The sequence below is a fragment of the Stenella coeruleoalba genome (assembly GCF_951394435.1).
Source record: "Stenella coeruleoalba genome assembly, chromosome: 14".
In the NCBI taxonomy this organism is placed as follows: Eukaryota; Metazoa; Chordata; class Mammalia; order Artiodactyla; family Delphinidae; genus Stenella; species Stenella coeruleoalba.
Window position 1 is genome coordinate 16,501,430 of NC_137160.1, and position 24,462 is coordinate 16,525,891.

Here is a 24,462-nt window from a genome sequence, read left to right on the forward strand (position 1 = left end):
AGCCAGCAGTTCCAAAATCAAAGGCAAAAGGTAAAGACTCTAGGACACCTCCTTACTCTTCTCCCCTGGGGTACATTTTTACGTAAAGAATAAACTAAATAGAAACATTTCAAATGAACTCACTCAAATGACAACACCCAGCAACACACTTTAGCACATGTTCTACAGTCTCAGATGCACTCACTGTATGATGAACAAGAAAAACAGGGGTTATTATTTCAAAAGCTTCAAAGGGAAACCCCAGCACACTGTGAAACAGTTGAGCCTGGGGCTGAATAGCTCATTTAATTAAATGAGTCTTTACTGAGTACTAAAGGGAGGATGGAGGGTGATATAAAATGTGAGAGACTGACGCTTTACTCATGTCATCAGGTGGTTGAACAATCGAATACGGAAATGCTCTGCTGTGAACTCTCACTACTCAGGAACCGGACCTGGATACTTTTTCCAAGATCAGGCTGGTATGCTTTCATGATCTGAACTGTGCCTACTTGTTACCTGAAAGTCAAGAATCCAACAGATCTAGACAACCTGCAGTCTTTCACTTACTAAACTCTCTCTCCGGTCTCTCCCCAGTCTCCTTCCATCTAAACCCCAGAACCAAATATTTGGAGGGTGTGGGGTATTTGTATAACCTGATGAATAAAGACCGCACCCTAATCTTTCTAGCTTCAAATTTTGCTGTAATATACCATACACCAGGCAACAGAAAGGTTCTTGGAAAACAAACACCCCAAAACTTCCCAGCACCCTTCCATTTCCATCCCACCTTTCTAGCCTGTAAGGGTTTTTAAAAAACTGGGGGTGGGTCAATACGAAAGCATGTGTGAAGGTTCCATTCAAAATCTAACTTGGAGTAAATAGCTTGACTCTCACTCAGGCCCCAAAAGAGAACAAACTAATAAAAAATTAGATTTATAAACAGTCACTGACAAGGGAGAAAAATTTAAAACATCTGCTGGATAACTGACTTATAGAAACCTTCTGTGATTACGTACGCCCTTTTCTTCCACTTTTTAAAGAATTTTTTGTTCCTATGACTAAATCAGCAAGCAATATGGATGGAAATTAGCTGGTTGCTAAGTTACAAAATAAGTGTGTGCTGCTTCAACTGTCACCTGTAGAGAATGCCTCGCCCATCATCCTAGTTGCAAGGTCTACCTTTCACTAGCAGTCAGCCATTCAGAAACCTCTTTCAGAAGAGCTAGGTGTGGTGTGAACTGTAGCTATCAGTTCAGTCATACACCCGATTCTATTAAGAAATGACAGACCAAGGGGACTCAAAACGCCTGGAGAAGGAAAAGGTCACAGGGCTTCCCTATCAACACTGGGCCCATGAATGAGTAAACATTTTCAGACTGGTCCGTGTGTCTCCAGTGTACTCACAGGAAGAGGGCCAAGGTCATTGGGGTTTAAAGATGCCTTTGACCGCATATGCACTGGAAATTTCAGGCGTGGGTCTTCCTGCAAGAAAAATGTAAGAGGCAGATGTTAGAAGTGATCTCTGTGAGCGGTACTGGTCCTCCCCTTCTGGAGGTGTGTGTTCCACAGCAAGCAGGTTGCCTGTGTGTTGGGGGGGGGGCTGCTGCAGTGGGGTGTGGAGGACCCCACCTCCATAGAGGAGGCCTGGCTGACCATCTCTCCAAAAAGATTCTACTCTTCCTCCTTGAACTTGATGAAAGGAGGAGAGTAAGAATGTTTAAGTAAAAGGTTAACCATTTCCCCAAGACCCTGAGCAGGTGAAGAGGAAGAGGGTTCCAGCAGTGACGTTATCATGGAGACCAGAGTAGAGGATGCCAGTGAAGATAAGGAGGATGTACTCCACAGAGAGGGAGTGAGGACACGGTCGGACAGCTCCCTGTGGACCCTGAGCTCGGGCTGAGGGCAGCTAGCCTGTTAGAAACACCCATTCCATCAGCACTTGCATCTGCTATTGCTCCCTTCCACCCTCTCTTGAGCCAAAGCCGAAAATCTGAATCTGGTTTGACTGTCCAGGCACGTCCTGCCCCAGAGTTAGTCGGCAACATCACAGAGTGGCATCCCGATGAGAGAACTTTACTGGGATTCTTGATCAAGTTCCACAAATTAGATCTTAAAAGTTTAGGGCTTCCCTGGTGGCGCAGTGGTTGAGAGTCCGCCTGCCGATGCAGGGGACGCGGGTTCGTGCCCCGGTCCGGGAAGATCCCACATGCCGTGGAGCGGCTGGGCCCGTGAGCCATGGCCGCTGAGCCTGCGCGTCCGGAGCCTGTGCTCCGCAGCGGGAGAGGCCACAACAGGGAGAGGCCCGCGTACCGCAAACAAAACAAAACAAAACAGAAAGTTTACAAAATCTTTTTCTTAAGGGATATGCTTCATAAGATACCACACAGAACCAATGACAGAAAAGTACACACTCTGACATCTTGGGTCCTGCTTTATAACTTACAAAGAACAGTCAGGTGTGTGATCTTGCAACCACCCTGTTATGGGGGTTGGATACGTAATCTCTGCTCCTTTAGATGAGGAAACGGAGTCTCACAGAGAACGAGAACTTGCCCAGAGGTTCTGGTTTAGAGCCTGGCAGCTGTCTTTCACTTACACAGACCCAATTAAAATGCAGTGTAACTCAGAGAAGCCCTATTTGAAACTCAAAAGATTAGAAAACAAAATGATAAAACTCAGAATAACACATTATTAACCAAAGAAGCCTAAGATAATAAAAAACAAAACAAAAAACTCCCAAAAACCTTAAAAAAAAAACCCTTTATTTCATTAATGTTAAAGCCTTTGTTGCTGTCAAACTACTAAAAGGTTTTCTGCCTCAGCATTTTCCCAAGTCAGCAAGAAAATGAAATAGTTGGTATAAAACTGGGAAAATAAAAAAACTCACTTTTGTTTGGATATGAAATTACATATGATTATATACCAAGACTGTATTAAACATCTCCTAGATTACAGAGAGTGACAGCTAACGGCTATGGGGTTTCCTTTGGGGGTGATGCAAACGGCCTGGAACTGATTATGGTGATGGTCGCACACATGTGTGATGGTCTAAAAATCATTCAGTTGTATTATTTGAAATGGGCGAACTGTATGGCATGTGCATTATACCTCGATAAAGCTTTAAAATTATTTTCCCCAAGTTTACAGTCTAAACCATTAGTATCAAGGGGTAGTAACAAAGTGACAGATTTCTGGAGCTGGCAAGAACGACAAGAATCATACGCATACAGATCAACCTTTGCTCATTAGAGGCATAAAATAGTCCAGTATTCTGTAGTATACTGGAACACCTACAGTGTAAACAGATATGCTAGGTAGATTTAGGATTTAGAAGGTCTAAAAAGCTGATAACCTGGTAAACGTCTGTGACCGCTTGGCCATGGACCAAGGAAAACCTTAGAGCCCCGAACCCCACTAAAGCTACCTAAGGCCATCTCTGGGCTGGCCCAGGTAATGCCGCCACTGCAGGGGAAGCTTGGGCAGACCACAGCCACTGCTCACGCTGGGATGAGAGAAAGGCTGAGGCTGCTATTCCACGGGTGAGGACAGGGGCTTCTGCATGCTGCGTGCGAGGCCGGCCATGCCTTGGAATCACACACACAGGCTACTGTGAAAGACAATCGGCCCTTTTGGTAAAGAGCTGGTGATTGAAAGAAAAAAAAAAAAGCTGAAATTAAAGAAAAGTGACAGGGGCGTAGGAGAAGGAGCATGAGGCATAAAGTAAATTCAGTTTCACAGGCCTGCTAACGTGGCCTTGCACGGAAACCCGGAATTCACAGAATGTGAGGGCTGGAGGCCCCTGGGGGTCACGTGATTTTATTATACCAACAAAAATCACAATAATGGCAGCAGCTGCCATCCATCAGGCTCTGCGGGCTGAGCTGGGGGGCAGCACGGAACCCAGCCTCCCCCGGAATCCCCTGAGTGACAGAGGGGCAGCTAGACGAGCGGAGAAGGGCAGCCAAGGCCCCACAGGACTTGGGACAGCTTTAGGAATGACAGTCAGCTGGAATCCTAATGAGGTCTCAAACGATACACATGTGAATGAGTGAAATACACAACACACTTGGCTGTTCCTCCCTTTCCTCAGCATAGTAGGAGCACTTCTTCGCAATTATACCAGTATTTCACAGCTGCTTCCCACAGTTACAGCTGAAAGCGTTTTTAAACAGAAGGCAAAGATCAACATCTTATTTAATTAAAAAAAAAAAAAAAAAAAGAGGCTTTCGGGCTTCCCTGGTGGCGCAGTGGTTGAGGGTCCGCCTGCCGATGCAGGGGACGTGGGTTTGTGCCCCGGTCCGGGAAGATCCCACATGCCGCGGAGCGGCTGGGCCCGTGAGCCATGGCCGCTGAGCCTGCACCTCCGGAGCCTGTTGCTCCGCAACGGGAGAGGCCACAACAGTGAGAGGCCTGCGAACCGCAACAAAAAAAAAAAAAAGAAAAAAAGGCTTTGGGGACTTCCCTGATGGTCCTGTGGTTAAGACTCTGTGCTTCTAGTGCCGGGGGCGCGGGTTCGATCCCTGGTAGGGGAACTAAGATACCACATGCCGCTCAGCCCCCACCCCCCCCAAAAAAAAGTTTCTTCGTGGAATCATTTAAAAATATATAAAATATGGGCATGCTAGCTAGCTGAAAAGACAACTGTGCTTTTTCGATCCTGGAAGGGAACCACCACCAGGGCTAGACTACAGTGAGTTTTATTAGTTTGGACCTGGGTAGAAAACAAACCTGAAACTTAATTGAGGTATAATCTTTGTTGCTACAAAGCCAAGGCTTTGTCCTATAAAAGACATAAATATACTCTTACACACATGCTTTGAGCTGCTTCCTCAGCAGAAGGAATGAATGCATGAGTTGAAGCCCTCCTGTAATCTCTCCCCAGCTCCCTGGTCTCTGCCGTGCATCCACAGCCCGCCTGATCCAGGTGGGGACAAAGTGATGCTCATCTGCTGTGTCAGACTTTATTCCTGATAGACGACTGGCACGCGGCCTCCATTATTTGTGTGTGCGAGAGGCCGTGTTTTATAAATAGACTTCAAAGGGAATTTTCCTCTATCAATGTATACGAGGGAAATGCTGGCCTGAACATTTTCCTGCTTCTGGTTAGTGCAGGAATCAAGAGGACACAGGGTGCTGGGGGAAGAAGTACAATTTTCATTATTCTCAACCTGTCTGACCAATTTGTTTTTTTTTCCTTTTCCTATGATAATGCTCAAATCGAAGAACAGCTGTTCTCTCTTATTTGTTCTCTCTTTAAAAAACAAAGCAAACCCCAAACGAAGTCAACACAGGTTTTAAGCCGAACATTATCTTTACAGTTCTCTCCATCCTTCCACCTTTTGTCAAAATAAACAAGCAATTTAGAGCCTGCGTTCCACAGCGAGAATTTTGTATGGGCCTTTGTTTAGCAGGGATAACGCGGCTGTGTCAGCACATCCGAGTTTAGAGGAGAAGCGTGGCGGTTTGTGGAATTCCCAGTTGTTACCTTAAGGATTTTCAACGACAGCGGCAGCAACAAAATGTTGTTTTAACCAATTAAAAATTTAAATCAGTGAATCACAAGTATCTGGTGGAAAGGGGCAATTAAAAATTGAAACTGGGTTTCACTCAGCACCAATGCAGGCAATAAATAAAGCTGGTGCTATTTTAAATAAAATCTGCCCAGCTGCAATTACACTGCAGTTGTGGTGTGAAAGGCTGTGAAAAGGTTAGGGGATTTGATTACTAAGCTAGTTCAAATGACTAAAATCATAGCTTATGTTGGCAAGCCACAGGGGCCGCACACACGAATCCAGCTCCTTTTACAATATTTACCCCTATTTCTGGAGCTCCCATTCCTGGCTGAGGAACAGAAATCCCAGCAGCGCTGTAGTAAGTAGAAATGGGTACACCAGCAGGACTGCTACAGGTTCTCTGTCCACGAGGGAAAAAAGGTTTTCACACCAATCTCTCTCACTCTATTTCCCAAGGAGCGACCTATCTTTTACTCTCATCTTGCCAGAGACCTGTAATCTTATCTTCAAAGCTACATGTTATCATATAGGCCTTAGCAGTAGTGACGCGTTTACCAAATGAATGTTACCAGATCTGGATGATAAATTCTCTCGGCAGGTTATTCCTTTACTTCAAAATTGGAGCGGCTCTCACTACGGGGTGTTGGGAAATGCGTGGGAGCTTTTGGGTTGCCACTAGGATAGGGATTGGGGGGGCGGCGACAGTGGCTATTAGGATGCAGTGGCAGAAGCCAAGGATGTTAAACGTCTTGCAAATAACAGGCACAGTCCTGCCCCAAATGCTAAGATTGTCCTCGTGAAGACACACTGTACCACGATCCATGAGGTCTGAGAGGGTCTGCTGGGCCATCGAATCCAATTCTCAAGGGACTGAATTACCATCACACCACGGGCAAAGTGTAAGTGACAGTCCAGACCGTTTGGGTCCAGGTCTCTTCCTTAACACGATACTGCTATTCTTTCAACTGGGTAGACTTGGTGTCTACACTAGAAATGGGAATTTAAAGCATGTGTTTACTCTTGGTCCAAGACCACAGAGCTAGGGCCAGTGACAATCACCGAAACTCAACCAGCTTTCACATACCATCAGTTCTGAGCAAGCAGCCCAGAGGACAGAAAGACTTGAGTTACGCTCGGTACCCAGACAATCAGATGGGGATATAAGGGAGAGGAAGGAAAACAAACCTTCGGTAGCATCAGAAATAGAAACATGAGGACACATTTCAGGCTAATCATTGGTCTAGAGACCACTCAGTAGAAAGATACCATGACTTTTAAAAGAACTCTATGCTACATTAAATGAGCCACCACTGACTCCCCTGAAGAAATGAAGAGTGAACAGAGGAACATAAAGATACACATATGTGCTTTTCGTTAATCTCATTTTTCTCAGGTTAACACAATGCACGGATTCTCTCTCATGCATGATTCAGGGGCACATGGAAGAGCCCTGTGATAAGAAATAACCAACTGTGATAAGATGTTCACAAAAAAGAGCTATCAAATCTACCAAGTCTTTAGTATACCTCCTGATCCACAATTAAAAGAAAGTAATGTAGCACAGAGTATAAAATACGTATCTGATGTGAACAGTAAAAACTAAAATGACACATCAAATAAAAATAAAGATGGGTAATGTCAACACAGATGCAAAAAGAAAGTGACAAAGAAACATCATTTCTAAAAAGATTAGAATTCCTAATAAGGTTACAGCATCCTGAGATGGGAAGCAGTAACATCAAAATCCTAGCTATATGTAGCACTACCTTTTTTATTCCATACGTGGTAAACTGTCACAACTGGAGCTTTCCTGGAGTGCTCTGAAGAAAAGGCACCAGTACCAAAGGTGGCCATTAGCCTGTGCCCGTAAGTCACCTGCTCCCCGCCAGCCCCCATGTGCGGAGTCTAGACCAAGCTGAGAAGACCCTCTGGGGACATGCTTCACTGCCAGGAAATTTCTCTGCAAGAACCATGGATACTGGGTAAGGAAATAAAGGAATGAATGCCAGACCTCAGGATGAAAATGGAGCCAAATAAAAGTAGCGACCTTACCCATGTTGTAGTCTTTGTGTTATGGTCAATGAAGAAGGGCCGGCCGTTGGGCGCTATCCTCATTTCCCAGCCGGGCGGCAGGAAGCTCTGTGTGACTTTGTGTTGTGGTTTGGGGGAGTTGTAAGGTGATGGCTGTGGGGACTGTGGATTGGAAAGGGTATCTTTCACAGCCCGACGTATGGGTGAATCCTTGGCACCCTAAGGAATAATAATGAGCATTAGAAGTCTTACCAGGTGCTAGTCCAGAGGGGTCAACATGTACCTGGGGGTCACGGAACACTCCTCTTTGAAGAGGGACAACGGGGAAGCTCCTAAAAAACCTGCTTGGTTTACTTTTAAAATTAATCTAACTGTAAGGTTTTTCTACTGGTTAAACACACAACAATATGAAGTACGTATAGCCACCATCCTTTGACAGCTACTTGGTATGTACCCCAAATACTGTTCTGTAGTGAGCATTACGGATGGGGATTTTACAGAAGGTGGAGAAGAACAGGCCCCTGCTCTCAAGGAGCTCACAGTCTAACGAAGATGGACTGGCAATTTTTAGAGCAGAAAAGAAAAACCTCTATCAACCGAGACAGCCACCTGGAATTGCATAGTTGTTACCCAGGACATTTACATCACAGTTTGGAGGAGATATCGCCCATTCCCACTTATCAACATCTTCAACCCGGGCAAGGAGAAGCCCGCAGCCATCTCTAAGATGCAGTCACGTTTAGAACTTCAAAGGTTTCGTCTCTGGTATTTGTGATGTTAAGGGATGTCCCTAAAACCACACAAACAGGAGGGCGCAAAGCAGGTGCCCGGCAGTGACTCAGACGCAAACAGGCATCAGAAACACGGAGGCTGATACAATGGAAGACCTCACGGTCGAAAGGAAAAACAGATCAAAGCAACAGCTATGTTTAAAAACTCAACATAAGCATTGGTATTTGAACCAATACGAGTTATTATGCGAGTCTCATGAGGTAACAGGCAGTAAGGAGTGAAACACAACACGAATGGAGAAAGTTCTGAAGAGAGGAGCCCATGTCCAGTACAAGCCACCGTGGCCTCAGCCCAATGAGAATGAGAATCAGGTGAGTCCAGGGATGGGAAGCACGGAGTGAGGCTGCACAGGGACACCCCTCACCACGGACACAGAGACTGATGATCAGAGCGGAAGGTGGCTGCAAAACCCAAGTCCCAGTTCAGAGAGAAGAGAGAATGAGGAGAAGTCACAGGATAGACGTGACCCCAGTTAGATGACGCAGCCTTCTCACCTCCAGTGGGGCAGATAAGGTTACTGTTGGCGAACTGAGGCTACGAGGCCGGCGGATCTGAGGCTCGACTAGATGGTTGTTACTGTTTGCGGCGGATCCGGATGCACCGTCTTCTGCAAGCTACGTTGGAGGCAAACACAAGTTAGCTTCGTGTGAGGCTCTCCCTGCGCGCGTGACTGGAGGGCGGACCCAACAACACAGCCAGCGATTAGGAGAGGTCTGGCCTGTTTAAAGCACGGAGGAAATGACTACGCATAATAATGGGGGGAAGGATGGGGAAACACTCCAAGGAAATAAAAAAATGAATCACCGGCCGGCATAAAATCCAGCCTCAGAAAAAAAGGGGGTTCGGAGGCATGCTAGCCATTGTAATAAGCAGGCTCTTACTGTGAAAATAACTTTCACGTCACATTTTTAAAATGGACCATCTAGGGAGAGACTGAGTCAGGGACCAAATTCTTCGTTAGGGCAAATACTATGTTTAAAAGGAATGCATTTGCGAGAAAAATTTTCTTAAACATGGGTTCTTCAGAACAACACATAAACATCGGGAACGTGGGATTCGCGTCCGTTTTGGCTTCTACTGCCTGTGACTATAAGCTGTGTGGCGATCTGCATACCTGCATGATAGGTCGAGTCCAAGTTGTGGTTCGATTGTTATGATTGACATAGTATGTGCGTCCCTTAGCATCTTTTCTCTCTTCCCAGCCTGAAGGTAGGCCCGGCGTGGTATGTACATAGGCCACTGATGGCTGTTTGTGTAAGAAATTGTTATTATTTAATATCTTGCATTTGTTTTCCGATCAACTTAATAAAGTAATACGTACCCAGAATTATTTGTGCTAGACAAAGTGAGTTAATTCTAATGGTACCGAAAACACGAGTGCCTGGAAAACAGCAATAGGTTTCCAATAGCGTTAAACCTACTGTGAAATGAACTCCCACACAAGCCACAGGGTCAAAAATCTTACAAAACTCAGTTCCAGGCCATGCAGCCTTCAACATAAAGGGTTGCTGCCAACGTGATCATAAGGAAAGAGAATAATATGACAATTCGTTTTAGTTGCTGCATTTTACTGTCAAACCACGTAGAGCCTAAAAGGTATTTCAAATTATTAAACGTTACCGACTCTGAGAGGGATGCCCTGAATATTGTTTCCTCAATCTAGCTGTCACAGGGATGCTCTCCTAGTCTATTCCTAAATTCTTCACCAGCTTAGGGCCCTTACACTACGTAGCTTTCGGCACGGGGCGGGGGACACACACACACACACACACACACACACAGAGTCTGCTCTCTACGAGGCCTGCTTTCACGCTAGTGACTGACCAGAGTATCTCAACTATTCCAGCCCGGGACGCCACCTGGCGATCTGAGGTCAGAATTCCAAAGAAGCGTGATAACTGAGGCTGTATCCCCCCCCCCCCCCGCCCCCGCCCCGTTCTCCCGTATGGAGTTTGTCTCCTTAAAGGGTGAATGGAGCACACGTAGCTTCTGGGCTTAGAGACATGTGCAGTACAGAGTGACTATGGTTGGATAGTTCAAAGTAGATTGCAAAAGGCTTCCTGCGACACTTTTGCTTGTAAGAAGCAGTTTGAGAAATGCAGGCGGGGTGGAGAGCTGCTGGAAAGCAGGGTGTCTCAAAGACTCACGGAGGCAAGGGGATGTTTGCTTGAGGCCAGTGCCTCAAGGGGTGCCTCAAGGGGGTGCTGCGCATGAGCTCTGTAGCTGGGAAAGGGCTGCTACTCTAAGGAAGGGGGTAGGAACAAGAAGCCAACCATGACTACCAAGGCTCTTGGGAGAGCGTAAAAGAAACAAGAGGCCAAGCATCAGGAATAATCTCTTACGTGAGGTTACAAAAGGAAACCACTTCTTTTAGGGCACCGTCTTCCCTAATTAGGATCTTCTGAAAGTCCAGACATTTTACCAGATGCAGTTTTCTTGTTAGGCTGAAGATGTCAACCTCTTAGCCCAATCTCTCCTTGTACTCATCCTATCTTTCGTGTTCTCTGCCAACAAGGTACCTTGGCAAAGAGGGCCCCCCAGTCCACTGCAAGACCTTGAACTGAAAAGCAAGATCAGGGACGCAGCCATGTCATTTGGGGACTGCAGGCAACGAGGCTTAATATCTTACTTCATGAGCTCAAATAGCACATTCCAGAGAAAAACAGACCAGGAAGCAGCTGCCTTAATGGTTATTTCTAAAACACATTTACCCAGCAGGGCAAGTGTACTTATCTGAAAGACAACTTTCTGCTAAAACTGCAGCAACTATTTCCTTGGCATTATTCCAGATAAAGTCCCCAAGGCCCCAGAATGGCAATTCCAAGACTCTGAGTACGTAGAGTCCTGGATCTAGCTGTGGGGATACAACAAGAGTGGAAGAAACATCAACATGCAGACCTGATCCTTCCATGAGTATTAAAGACAGATGAATCTGTCTACAGCTGAAAGCTGTTTCCACCCTCCTCCTCTCGCTGTGACACCAACACAAAGGAGCTATTTCCAGGCTACTTTTTATCTGGGCACTACAGCAATGGATTCTGCTGACCCAGTGGACTCTGTAACCTAAGTTAGTGGTTGATTAGTATTTTGGGCCAAGTACATGCTATCAAGCCTTGACATACTGTTTGTTTATATGAGGACCAAAAATGTTTTGGCTGAATGGAATACTAAATACTAAATGCTGCTTCTCGGCCTCCCCGTTGAATTATTTTCTGCAGAGAGGCAGTTAGATGTGCCCTTAGAAAACTCCATTTTGGAAACTTTAAGGATAGTTTTACAGCTACAGTATCCCTGGAAAGGATATTTACAAGGAAGCTAATAAACTAAAATAACTGGGATGTGTCATGGATAATCTCAGGACTGAGTTCCAGCAGAGTATTCCAGCAACCAGGTTACTTTCATAGATCCACAGTTAATAGGGCTAATCAGTTTATGGAAAACTAGGAGTGTTGTAGAGAACACTGAATTTGATTAAAATGTTCCTTCTACCTTCTATTGAGAATTGAATTGGCAACCTACGATCTAGTTCCATTTACGCAAGATGGTGTTATTAAAATGGTTCTTTATAGGGTTCTTTCCAAGTGTCCATGAAGAACAGCCTGTGCTGATGATTCCATCTGTGACTCAAAACACCACCTCCCACAGCTGGGGAGGGGGTGGGGCTCAGCTTCTACGAACAGACCACGGCAGGGGCACAGACCATGGCAGGGGCGCAGCCCTGGAGCCAACGTCAGCCTTCTCCTGCGGTGTGCGTTGAGTGCACGCGCTTCTGCACACGTGCGTTCCTTACCACCTCGAGAACATGTGAATTAATCAGGAGACAAGTTAGAAAATGGCCAGTCAGCTTAATTTAACACTTCACAGCTTTTCATCTGAATTCTACCGCCGTGTTTCACAAAGCCAAGGAGCCATTTAACTGCAGCTTCATGGTAGCTCCATTTATTTCATTAGAATGAAGAACTCAATTACATTGGAGCTGTAACAGTTTCAAAATGCCTTTAAAGATGATAAATGTTTGGCGCTATCACAGATTCTCCAAGATTCACTCAAACCCTGCCACACTCTTACCTCAGCGTATTATTAGGGTATATATAGCAAAACCCCCAAACTGTGCTATGCCTCTCATTTTCTCTCACAGAGAGGGCTCATGCTTAGCCAGCTGGAAAGTGGCACCAGTGCGTATTTATTTGTCATACGTCAAAGGGTTGCGCCTCCGCAGATAAGAATCAGGGCTTGTTCATTATACCGTAGAAATAAAAGCACTACCATGGAAAGAGAGCAACACCAGGATGGTTAATAAAGCCACATGGCGAGCAGTGCCCAGGGGGTGGAGGCTGAATGTTCATCCATGTGGGAAAATTATATAAACTGCGGTGCACTCGCATCACTGACTACTATGTAATAATTAGTATGTCCCGAAAAAATAAAAATGACCACAAGTGAATAACATCAAGTTGATAACTAATACGTATATGAGATCCCACTTGTGTGTGTGTGTGTGTGTGTGTGTGCGCGTGCGCATGTGCGCACGCATGCATCCACGTGTATGTTTACGAGAGCACAGAGGAAGGAGTGGGATGGGGAGTCCCAGGGTAGCTCCAGGATGACACAGCCCACTTCAGTGTTGCGGCTGACAGGGAAGGAGATGGAATTGGAAAAGCAAAAGTAAAGGCTATTCGTCACGAGGGATGGTGAGGGTGCAAAAGAAATAGACGTGATAATTTCTAATGCAGCCATAAGGTTTGCTTATTCCAGGCGAAAGATGACCAGGTACACAGAAAGCATGAGAGTAGATAAAACATTTAGGAAATATTACTACCCAGTCATTGAAAATAGAAAACAAAACCAAATTCCTATTTTTAATTCATTGCTGGGGGAGGGAGAGAGCACAGGCAAGAAGAAAAGCACAGTGGCAGGGCCACAGGGAGCTCATTCACATGGATCACTTCGTCCTGCCAGGTGATTCTGACCATGGATCCCAGGACGATCATAATTCAGTTTACCCTGTCATTTAATATCATCAGCTCTCACTCCAACACTCACGTCAGGTTCCAAGGCCAACAAAATGCAAAAATGATAGTAGATGCTCAGCAGCCCTGCACTCTATTAAAATCATTTCATGAAGTGATCTTTCCGCCTCGCAGCTCTACTCCCATGGAAATTACTAGCGCACAATAGGAAATATACGAGCTTATCTGAACTTTCTTGAATTCTACTGGAGGCTGAGCCTGGCCCACCCAACACATGCCCTTCACTGCAGCTCAATACTTTAAACTGGGTTGATTTTTGCGGACTGCCACTTCGATTTTCCAGTGTACAATGCTGAGCGGTAAATCCTAACAATGTAACCAAATTGTTCCTTTAAATCAACATCCTACAGGAATTAGCAATCGTATATGTATTTAAAGGTGTTCTCGAGTAATAAGCAGTTACAACAAACATACAAAGGTAAAACAGTAAGGAAAATTCTTCAAATAGCTATAGCAGCTCCAAGCATAAACTATCAACTAGCCTGTCTTTAGGGATCAAGGAGAAAACAGGCAACTTAGTACACAGTCGTCCAAGTTACCCACAAACACGAACAGTAGAAATTACTTAAAATAATGAGTAATAAGAATAACAGATACTTGGCTTAAAAACACCATTTTTCTAGATCTTTTCAATTTCTTAATTATACTCTTTCCTCTCTCCTCCTAAATTATATGAACACTTGTTCATACCTGTGAACCTGTGAGTAGGGGCCCCTGGTAGCAGAGAAAGGTCACTGGTTCACGCTTGTGATACAAAAAATCTAACCCAGCCTTTGAAACGTGGTACGGGAAATGTATAACTGAAAATTCACATGTATAATTGCATGCAATTCCTGTGGCTTCCTTGATTCTCCTGCAACCAAAATATTTTACCCAAGTCTTCTAAACACACGGGAAAAGCTTATCAGGAGTACAAACACTAAAAGGCAGAAACAGACTCTAAATGATCAGATTAAAATGCACTTTAAACAAAGCTTGACAGTATTCCTCATAAAACTATACGGGACTGAAAATCAATTCGTTTTACCCAGTACCTTCAAACAATGTGAAAGTGAGAGGTTTAAAATAAGAAGCATGCAGCTCTGTGGCACATAAGAAGCTGCTCTTATCAAAAAAAGAAGAAAAAAGTGTATATTCACCATGACCCAAAATATTAAAACCAACCCCCAGTTTTGCCATTCATGTCTGAACGAGGGTATCATTACCGTTGGCGCCTCACCACCCGTGACAGTTGATGAACGTGCTCTCCCAGCTGGGGCACTGGGCTGTTAAATGATAATTTACATCAGTGAAATGCATTTCGGGAGACCACCCATTGCTTATTGAATCAGGAATCAGTGCTGGTGCAGCCAGTAAGGCAGGTGACATGAATCAAAATCTGTGCAATCCACCCGGTCCAAATAAAGTTGAGCAACCACTGATGACCAGAAGGAAAAGAGGAACACGATGACCCTCCCAGCCAGAGAAGGCTCAGGTTGCAGCCCTGACCTGGGTAAGCGATGGATTGACAACCTCAACAATGTGAGATGTCTCATGGAAAAAAAATGGAAAGCACCACTATCGTGCCCCCACTGTTAAATAATTAGCAGATTATTAAATCTGTCAAACTCAGAGATTCAAGTAAGAGGCCACTGGTGATCAGTGAGTTCACAGCTTCACAGAGCACAAGGAAAGAGGGAAGAATCATCAGTTTTCAGGGAAGTGAGCTCTTTTGGCCAATAAAACTGACACTGATTTTGGAAAAGGAGAGAAAGCACCATTAATTCATCAAGGAAAATCACAGCATCATCTGAAGAGTATCCCACTAGTCCATCACAGCTGACTGTTCTGTTTTGGGGGAGGCCTGAAAGGATCCCAGAAAGGATGCTCTTGTCAAGCTTCTGACCTACCAGCCCTTTCCATGAATGTCACAACTGCATCTATTAGGTTGATTACTCAGTTGACTAATGTACTATTCATTCTGTAAACATAAAAGACTTAAAGCCTAGGCAAAAAAGGTCCTTTGAAGTTGAGCAAAAATGTACACAATAGGGAAGACACTATGATTGCAGAAACTGTTAAGTGCAATCTTTCTTGCCCTTCTTCAACTTTATATGCAATAAACAGTGATCATTTCAATGCAAACAATTTCATATGCAATAAACAAGCGCTACCAATGATCAAGGATTTGTCGTAATACAAATTTACATAAAATTTACTTTTAACATGTTTATTAAACATCTCCCAAAGCAGTTCTGGCCTGCTTTCCAATCAGAATATTCATTTTTATTTATGTCCTATATTATTAAATATCCTTTACACTTCTATATTTCCTGCTAGTTATGAAAACTGTGGGAAAGTGGGAACAAATTATAGCCAACTCTTGAGTCAGCAGAGATGGCTTTAAAGAGAAGGGACAGAGGCTTTGTGGGTTAAGAGCATTAGTAATGGAAAGGACTTCTTGCTGCCCACCCAGAAGAGTTCTTCCTATGTTCTTGAGATACAGGTCACTCAAACACAGCTTCAGGGACCAAATGAAGTTTTTTAAACAGGGAATTGTTAATGTTTAGGTCAAGTAAGCACATCAGAATTGGTATTAATTTGGAATAGAAAAGCAAAACAATGGAGTTTTTAGCGTTTCAGAGACTTTGGTGACAAGGACAACTCTTCGTATTGGAAATTCACTCTCCTTGGGCAATTTGCTAGGACATTTTAATGTCTTACGTAGACGGTAAATGGATTGGCACAGGAAAAACTCTTCCTCAGTAGCCCAGATGATTTTAAATAAAAGCCCAAAGAGCCAATTCACGGCTGGAAATGAGCATGGGTTACCGGAGGCAGATGAGCCTGCTCTGCGACTGCGTCGGTGACACTGCAGGACCTCAACCTCGAGGAAGGCTCTCTCTGCTGAAGGGGAGGAAAGGACGCGGAGCATCAGGGACACATATTCTGAGAAACGAGTTGCACTGGATTAAAAAATATATCACTCAAGCCTAGTCACTGCTCTTTAATATTAGAAGGTATAATTAAATGAAACACCATCTTTTCGGGGTAATGAGAGTAATCTTTTAAGGAGTCAAGTATCTTCCACTGTCACTTTCAAGTGTCTTAAGCAGATGGGATAGAAATAACATTAAACATAAGAGGCCAAAACAGGAAAGGGGGCTCCACAGATGACATTTGAGTGCTGCTCTAATAATGGAAAAGAGAAGCTAGAAGTCCTGAATTCTGCTTTGAGATGCAACCTCTGGGTAAATTCTAGTGGAACACGAATAGAGGAAGAGATACTGACATGCAGTTATTAAACATTTATTGACTACTGTGACCAATGACAAAGCATCAGTTGGATTCTATTTCCAGGGGAACTCAAATATAATCTTCGGCTCCTTCTGAAGGGTTAGGTATTTATAGCTTCAGCTTCTGAATGGAGTTCAGAAGTTGTACAGAACAGGAATGAAGGAAAATAGGTACGGCTAAACTAAAAGAAAAGAATCTATAGAGTGTAATGTATAATATGTTCCTCTCACTTGTTTGTATTAATCTATATTGTTAAAAAAAAAAAAAAAGGACCACAGATCAGCAGCAGGTCACACACACACAAGGCAGGGGTCTAATTAGCAACAGGTTGGTACATGGGACAACTCTGTAGCATCTGCTCGCTTTTAATATTTTGCAATCAGGAGAATGGGGTCAGGTCAAAGACAGACTCTGCAGCAGTAAATGGGAAGCTTTTCAAGTCTTTTCACAACGGTTAGCATGAAGGATTCATCCTTTAGTCAAAGTTCATGCTGTTGTCCATGAATACAGAGTGACCTTGACAAGCAAAACTGGAGAAGAACCCCCTACTGCCCTACTCCTCTCTTTCCTAGGCACTGTTATTTAATAGTTGAACCAGACTCAACATGAACTTAACATAATTCCGACACTTGCACTTGGATCCTAAAGATATTTTATGAACCTAGATTAATGCAGAAGCTCCCTATACAAATAATAAGAGATGATGGCTTAATATCAGTGCTGCCTAAAATGATGGCTTTTCACTTGGTAGACTAAAGGTGTACCACTGCTATGCTTCTGGCAGTACTTACTTGCTTTTATAATGTTTAAAATATATGGCTTCCTTGCTTATGTTGTTTCCGTAGCAACAGTTTTATCAGTTCAAATATCCCATATATGCAAACTCTTTTTTTCCCCTGCCTCTTCAGTACTAAATTTTCGTCTCAGTGATATTTCTCCTTCTGAAGGACATTCATAGAATTTTTATACAAAAGCTCATTAACTGAGTAATCAGTGCAACTCATGATACGGGCCAATGGTGTCTTTTAAAGCAAAAACACATAACTGAAGGAGTAACAATTCTGTGAGTACTTCCTGGCTTTTACATTTTATGTAGTCCTTTTCATTTACATTTGATATGGCTGTAATGATGACTATTTTTCTAAGATGCCATTTGCAGCAGAGGGACTACCATCGTTTACTACAGCACATCTGTAGGTTCAATTTCTCAAGAGACACTGAGACTGCATTGCTTCTCAGTTTTATGCATGAGCAGGAACTTTCTGTGGGCTTTTTCTGCAAAGCTTTGTGTTGTCAGACACAGGTCTTCATGGCTGATTCTGTTGTTCTCACTGGGGTTTAGCCCCACCTGAAGCGTCTACAATGAATTTCCCTGATGGTTAAGAACCCAAGTTCAAATGCTACCCCGGTGACAGTGTCACAATTTCACAACCTTTCTCAAGGATTGGTACTCTGGGACTTGGGAGATGTCTATCTATCTCCTGTTCTAACCCTGTCTTGGATGGGTCACTTAAAATCACGTCTTCATCTGTGAAACGAGAATGGTAAAGCACACAGAGTATGACGTAAGAGGATTAACCTGGAGACCCAATGTCTCCCAGGTCCCAGTGCGAACACCACCTTTGTGACAAAGGTACTCTTTATGAACCTTTGGCTGGGAAAAGAAATTCTACAAGGTTAAAGCTGATAAAACACAAGTCATAGATTTGAGGTTTTTTATGCATCAAGAAAGATTTTCACTATTACTTACAATCAAAGAACCAAACTGCTCCCCGTTGGAGTCCGGAGTGATCTGAAGCCGTCTGCTCAGTTCCTCAGACAGCTCCTGGGGGCTGGTCCGAGACACAGGCGAGGCTGGTGGTGGAGGCAGCACCAGGCTGAGGGAGTCTCCACTGATGCTCACTTCTTCCGAAATGGTCTCCCAAGGCTACCAAGGAACAAGACGCTGTGGTAACTGCTAGGACGAGGGACCCTCTCATTCCCCGCCCCACTAATAACCCTTATGATAACTGTAATTCACATTTACTGAGCACTCAGGAGGCACACAATATTCTCAGGATCCATAAGGAAATAAAGACTACTACCCTGATCAACAGATGCGGACACTGACGCAGAGGGAATAACTGGCTCAAGGTAACAGAGCTAGGAAGTGGTGGGGTCAGGACTTGAGCCAAGGAAGCCTGGTCCCCGGGGCTGTGCTCTTAGTCCCTTTGTAATAGCGCCTCTCTGAGCAGTGCTTTCCTTCTAGCACTTGATACTACCTGCATGGGTTAAAAAAATATTCTCAGGCATTTGTTTATGATTTTCGTGAATTTTCTTTTACTCTAACCGTTGAGGATTCACAATGAACACAGCAGAGATGCTATAAGCTGTAAGTAAGCCCTGGTATGAAGTAACTCTCAGTGAATTTATTCCAGCATCATTCATGTTGCTTTTCTAATTTTGATCACTGGAACATTTTGTGAAGGATCTTCCTAATGCAATGTCTCAAAAGAATGGATTCCTAATAAGTAAACAGAGTTGTTAAGGCAGCATGGAAGTTACGGTTTGCTGCCTTGCTAATTTGCTGTTCAATTTATATACATTCTTCCACAGTAATTCACCATAAGCATTTAAGGGTGAACTTATGAACATTTCTATTCACCCAAATTTCTATTTTCTTGGTAACAAACCTCTTTCACTATGTCAAAACTACTCAGTAAAAACTTGTATTTGGTACCCAAACAAGTTACAGGGCTACTTCAACTGCTCAAAGATGATAACCATGTTGCCATTTAACAAGAGATGGTTAGACTCTGGGGAAAAATAAAGGATAAAGTGAAAACATCTTAAGATTTCCATGCTAAAAATAATGTCATTCCCTTTTGTAGTAATGTAAACTATGTGTACTCGTCAAAGATGGCTTTTGTAAGCACTTTCTAAGTTAATAAATATCTCGATGGTCATCAATCAGCCACGAGACCATGAGCCTTCCTTTTTACACAGATTTACTGAGACAAGAAATTACGACATAGGCTCAACCTGGAGAACACGGAAAGGAGGAGCTCCAAGGAGTGTGCCGGCAGCGCAGGAAGTCCTACCTCAGGGCCGTCTCCGCCCTCGCCGGGCTCCACCTCCAGATCCTCGCTGATGTGTCTGCGTGAGCGGAAGCGCCGATGCGCTGCCTCCTGGTTGATCTGCCGGATGTTGCTGTCGGACTCGGAGGACACATCCCTGGGAGCGCGGGGTGAGGGTGCGAGTCAGGAGAACCGGTACTGACACCTGGCCCTTCAACACCAGCCAGCACCCACCAAGGGCCTGACGCCTAATACAGTGTCAGTGCTCTCTCGCGCAACACTGACCATCAGCTGGCCGTTCAGCAGGAGAATCTGCCACCACCTCTTGGCTAAAGCATTCTCCTAGGTCCCTTTCATTGAAATACAGTCTTTAAATGCATCTGTCCCAATATTTTTGAGTATCTTTCAGGCATATACTGCAGCATGTACTTTAGTGTTTAAGAAAGAAGAGACATCAAAGTCCTCCATCCATCTGCCCCAGTGACAAGGGAGGCCTCTTTAAGGAGAGGTGACAGGTAAGCTCACACTCATGGCCAGTCCGTGGTGACCCCTCTCTAGGAGTCCAGCAATGACAGGGCCACAACTTTTGGTCACCAACAATTAACCAAGAGTACAAATAGTATAAACTCAAAGCTGGGGTCTGGAGGGAAATGCTCCTGACCCAACGTGAACTTTTTTGGCCTCTGAGGATCTCATTTTGACAGACTCTCAGATGCACGACACTGCATTTCTCCCCATTAAACTCCTTTTTAAAATCCACAAACATCAGGCAATAACCTCCCAAATCAACTTGGATTTGAGGAATGCTGCAACTTTATAGTCTCTTTTTTTGGGGGGGGTGGCGGGGTGGGGCGTCATGTAACTCTCTTAATTCAGGATGTGAAAAGCATTGAGTCAATCTTGAAAACTTTTGCACTAAATTACAGGCAATTCTCCTTTGGGAGAAATACTACTTGGAGGCTTTCAGAGTAGAAGTTTAAATGTCAAAATGTTTTTCAGAGAAAACGCTTACAGACTCTTTCAATAAGACGCCATATTCAGTTAAAAAATGACGCTGCAGGGCTTCCCTGGTGGCGCAGTGGTTGAGGGTCCGCCTGCCGATGCAGGGGACGCGGGTTCGTGCCCCGGTCCGGGAAGATCCCACATGCCGCGGAGCGGCTGGGCCCGTGAGCCACGGCCGCTGAGCCTGCGTGTCCAGAGCCTGTGCTCCGCAACGGGAGGGGCCGCAACAGTGAGAGGCCCGCGTGCCGCAAAAAAAAAAAAAAAAAAGACGCTGCAAATTAATATTTCAAAATATTTGAAAACATTATTTCAGACTAAATGAAATCCAGTATTAATCAAGGACCCTCATTATAGACTCTTCCTAAAACACAGGTTTTAAAACATTCTAATGACTCTCAAGCTAACTTATACTCTTTTCCTATATACCCCCCAAAGAACATGCTGGGCCCCTGTAACAGCGAACAGTCTGCAACAAGCAGCACTGTTTGCAAATGAACAGGTGACTCTTTAATGCCAGTTTCCAAGAGAGTCTGAATATTGCCACCAAAGAGCTTTACATTTTTTAGCTTTACTGGTAAAGGGACAGTATGAAGGTTAGCTTTCTTTAATCCACATTAAAAGAAAACCTCTTGTTATTAAGATCTGAATGAAGTTTTACTGCCCAATATACAAATTTTTAAAACCTAACAGAAATATACATTTTGCGTACTTTATAGTTGTATTAAACTATAACTGGACTAAAAATAGTATGTTAAGCAGGACTCCTCAGAAAAAAATCGCATAAGGCCATAGAGAAACTAATTAAAATCAAGGGACACACAAGTATACTAACACAATTTCTGAAACCACCAAAACAGGATGATAAAAAAAAACACTCTCTTGGATATGTTAGAAAATATAATATTGTCTTTGTGATTTTATACTGCTGCCGTGATTTTTATAGGACATTCAATTTCACTTTATAATGACTGGCCTTACTTTAAAATATTGTATATAGAAAAGTTGCATCAAAATTTTAAATCTTCACTTGAAATGTCAGGTGTCACTTAGTCAATACCGAATGTGTGTTCCGGGTTATAACACACACTTGAATTGTTACAGGGATTTCAGAGAGGTTGAAAAGAATAAGGCTTTAATATTGCTATGTCTGCATTTTCTATCAGAAGTATATAAAAATTCCATTTTTCTGGAAGGACTTATTTTTTTTAAAAGGGGCATTTAAAATCAATTATGCTAATTCTCCTTATCCAACATGCTTGAATAATTAGTAATCAGTGTGAACCAGAAACAACTAAATAGCATAAAGAAGAAAGATATCTCTGATTCTGAAATTCCAACCCTGGGCTTTTTTATGCTCTTTAGTGATAAAATGAAAATGTTCATACAAGGGAGGCCTTTTGCCCTTAAATAAGCAATTGAACGAGAGGGCTGCTGAAACTGACAGGAAGTGTAAACGGTCACTAATAGGAAGTTGAACATTTAAAAATATGTCTGAGCTGGCAAATTAAAACAGAAACATGATTTTATTAGAGGCAGGGAAAAAATTTAAAAAGTGGCTATTTCAATTTTCTTCAGTCATTAATTTCACATATATATTCTTCATTTGACTTTCATGGGAAACATACAAATTAATAAAGAGAAGAAAACCCATAAATTTATCAAATTCAGTGCCAATTAAGATCAGTGCGTCTGATCATTTACATTCATATACATCAGTGACTAATGATGACCGGAGTCATTAAGATATGATTAAATTACTGCTAAGATGGGAGACTGCCAAAGTGGTTTAGAAAGAGAAGTACTGAAAAGAGTTAAAGTAAGTGTTTTGAGTTTCACCAAGTTCATCTATAGTCTTAATGCAATTCCTTCATGATTTTAAACTTGTGCTTTTAACAGTAAAATGTTTACGGTTTACATTTAAATAGGATAAGGACCATTCTAAAATTAGAGGCATTTTAAAGGCCACTGTCTGACCTGAGAGGGCTGGGGAGTGTTCTGTGGCCGCCTTCCGTCTGAGAGCTCTGCATCCAGGCCTGGACAGTTCACTAAACCACGTGCCTGTACCCACTTTCAGAAGTGACTCATCTGTAGTCATTCGTTCAATTAAAAGCTCCTACCTTGTGCCAGGTGCTAGGGGTTGACCTGTGAGTAGGAAACCACAGTCCCTGCTCATACAGGCAGTAAGAGTATTATGCGCTCCGTGTCCTGACAGGGAGGCACAGGGCTCTCAGAGAGACGGGGACAGAAGACGTCCGGTGCTCCCAGAGGAAGGGATAGTAGGGTGACATCGGAAGGTTACCAGGGGAAGGGGCACGTTCTGGCTTTATTTTTTTTTGGGGGGGGGGGATTGGGGGTTAGCACATCCATGGGGCCAAGAAGAAGAGAAAGTAATCAGAAAACAGCTATGCATGATCAGACCGCTCTACGTTTCTGACTGTGGCTGGCAAGAGGCAGGGTGAGGAGGACCCTGTAAGAACAGCCTGAGGGCAACGGGATGTCAATGAGGACTTTTCAGGGGCTGAAGTCTGGAGCGCAAGTCTGTAGCAAACCGGTTAAGAAATGAGAGTCTCCACTACAGTCTTAATTCTCTGCGCAGCGTGTGATCATCACTTCTCATCTGACTTCCTCAGATATAGCCTTTTAATAAAGACCCTTCTTCTTTTTTTTTTTTTTTTGCGGTACGCGGGCCTCTCACTGTTGTGGCCTCTCCCGCTGCGGAGCACCGGCTCTGGACGCGCAGGCTCAGCGGCCATGGCTCACGGGCCCAGCCGCTCCGCGGCATGTGGGATCTTCCCGGACCGGGTCACGAACCCATGTCCCCTGCATCGGCAGGCGGACTCTCAACCACTGTGCCACCAGGGAAGCCCATAAAGACCCTTCTTAACATCCATTCCCCCCCAACCCAAACTTGCAGTATTCTGTGAAAACTGAGTTACGCAAAAAATCATTTTTGAATTAAAACAACACATTAAAATAACCTGGAGGGCTTGAGGGCTTCTGGTCAAGCCAAATAAACTTAAGGAAAAACACCCCCAAATTCTCAAACAGTTCAGACGGGATGAGGAGGTTATTGTGAAAACCGAATCTTTTTCCTCATCTAACTTTTCTCTTGCTTTCTAGAAGTCACGCTTGGTGGAAAGGAGGTACCTGGCAGGTCCCACCCGGAGCTCTGCAGACGTCCTTCCTGGCTCAGCTGCCTCACTGATGTGGACCATCATGCCACTGATTTCTCCCTAAACTACAGGTGAACATGAACTCGGAAGAACCAGTTTCCCTACTGCTGAGCCAGCATTTATACAAGTGAGAGCTTGTATAAATTCCCTCATTAGAGTTCCACAACTCTGTGCAGCAGAGAAAGAAGCAATTGTCTCCAGTTCCCTCCTAAATACAGACTTTGGTTGCATAATTATTAATGAAAGTGAACCTTTTTCTATATATGTACTGGCCATCAGTCTTTCTTTGAGAGCTGCCAGTAGGCACTTTTCTACAGAGGTCATGACACTGTGGTCCCCAGAGAGTGCTGTTTTCAGGTATTCCTTTCCTATGACCTTTAGCAAAGGTAGATAAAGGTACCTGGCTTAGGGTACTGCTGCCAAGATTCTTCTGATCACTACACATAACCAAGCCCAAGGCGGTTACTTTGTTTTTTTTAAACTACAAATAACTAGAGTAGTCAAATGGCTTACAACAGTTTTAACAGCTATGGTCATTAATCAAAGGGAAATAGTAAAAACTAACTAAATAAATTAATTAATTAAAGGAATCAACTAAACCATTTCC

At 43.8% G+C, this 24,462-nt stretch overlaps 1 protein-coding gene across 7 annotated transcripts in view; it reads right to left on the minus strand.

Moving 5' to 3' along the window:
• Positions 1-24,462, minus strand: part of NEDD4L (NEDD4 like E3 ubiquitin protein ligase) — a 338,296-nt gene that overhangs the window by 50,578 nt on the left and 263,256 nt on the right. For 4 of the 7 annotated variants that reach the window (XM_079943342.1, XM_079943340.1, XM_079943345.1 and 1 more), the window contains 8 exons: positions 19,705-19,837; positions 18,375-18,551; positions 16,160-16,234; positions 14,554-14,613; positions 9,433-9,564; positions 8,813-8,932; positions 7,548-7,745; positions 1,387-1,464 (listed from right to left, as the gene is read on the minus strand). In XM_079943342.1, coding sequence (XP_079799468.1) covers positions 1,387-1,464; positions 7,548-7,745; positions 8,813-8,932; positions 9,433-9,564; positions 14,554-14,613; positions 16,160-16,234; positions 18,375-18,551; positions 19,705-19,837 — 973 coding nt within the window. The remainder of the gene's footprint in view (positions 1-1,386; positions 1,465-7,547; positions 7,746-8,812; positions 8,933-9,432; positions 9,565-14,553; positions 14,614-16,159; positions 16,235-18,374; positions 18,552-19,704; positions 19,838-24,462) is intronic. The other 3 variants (XM_079943343.1, XM_079943341.1, XM_079943344.1) reach the window with 2 other exon arrangements.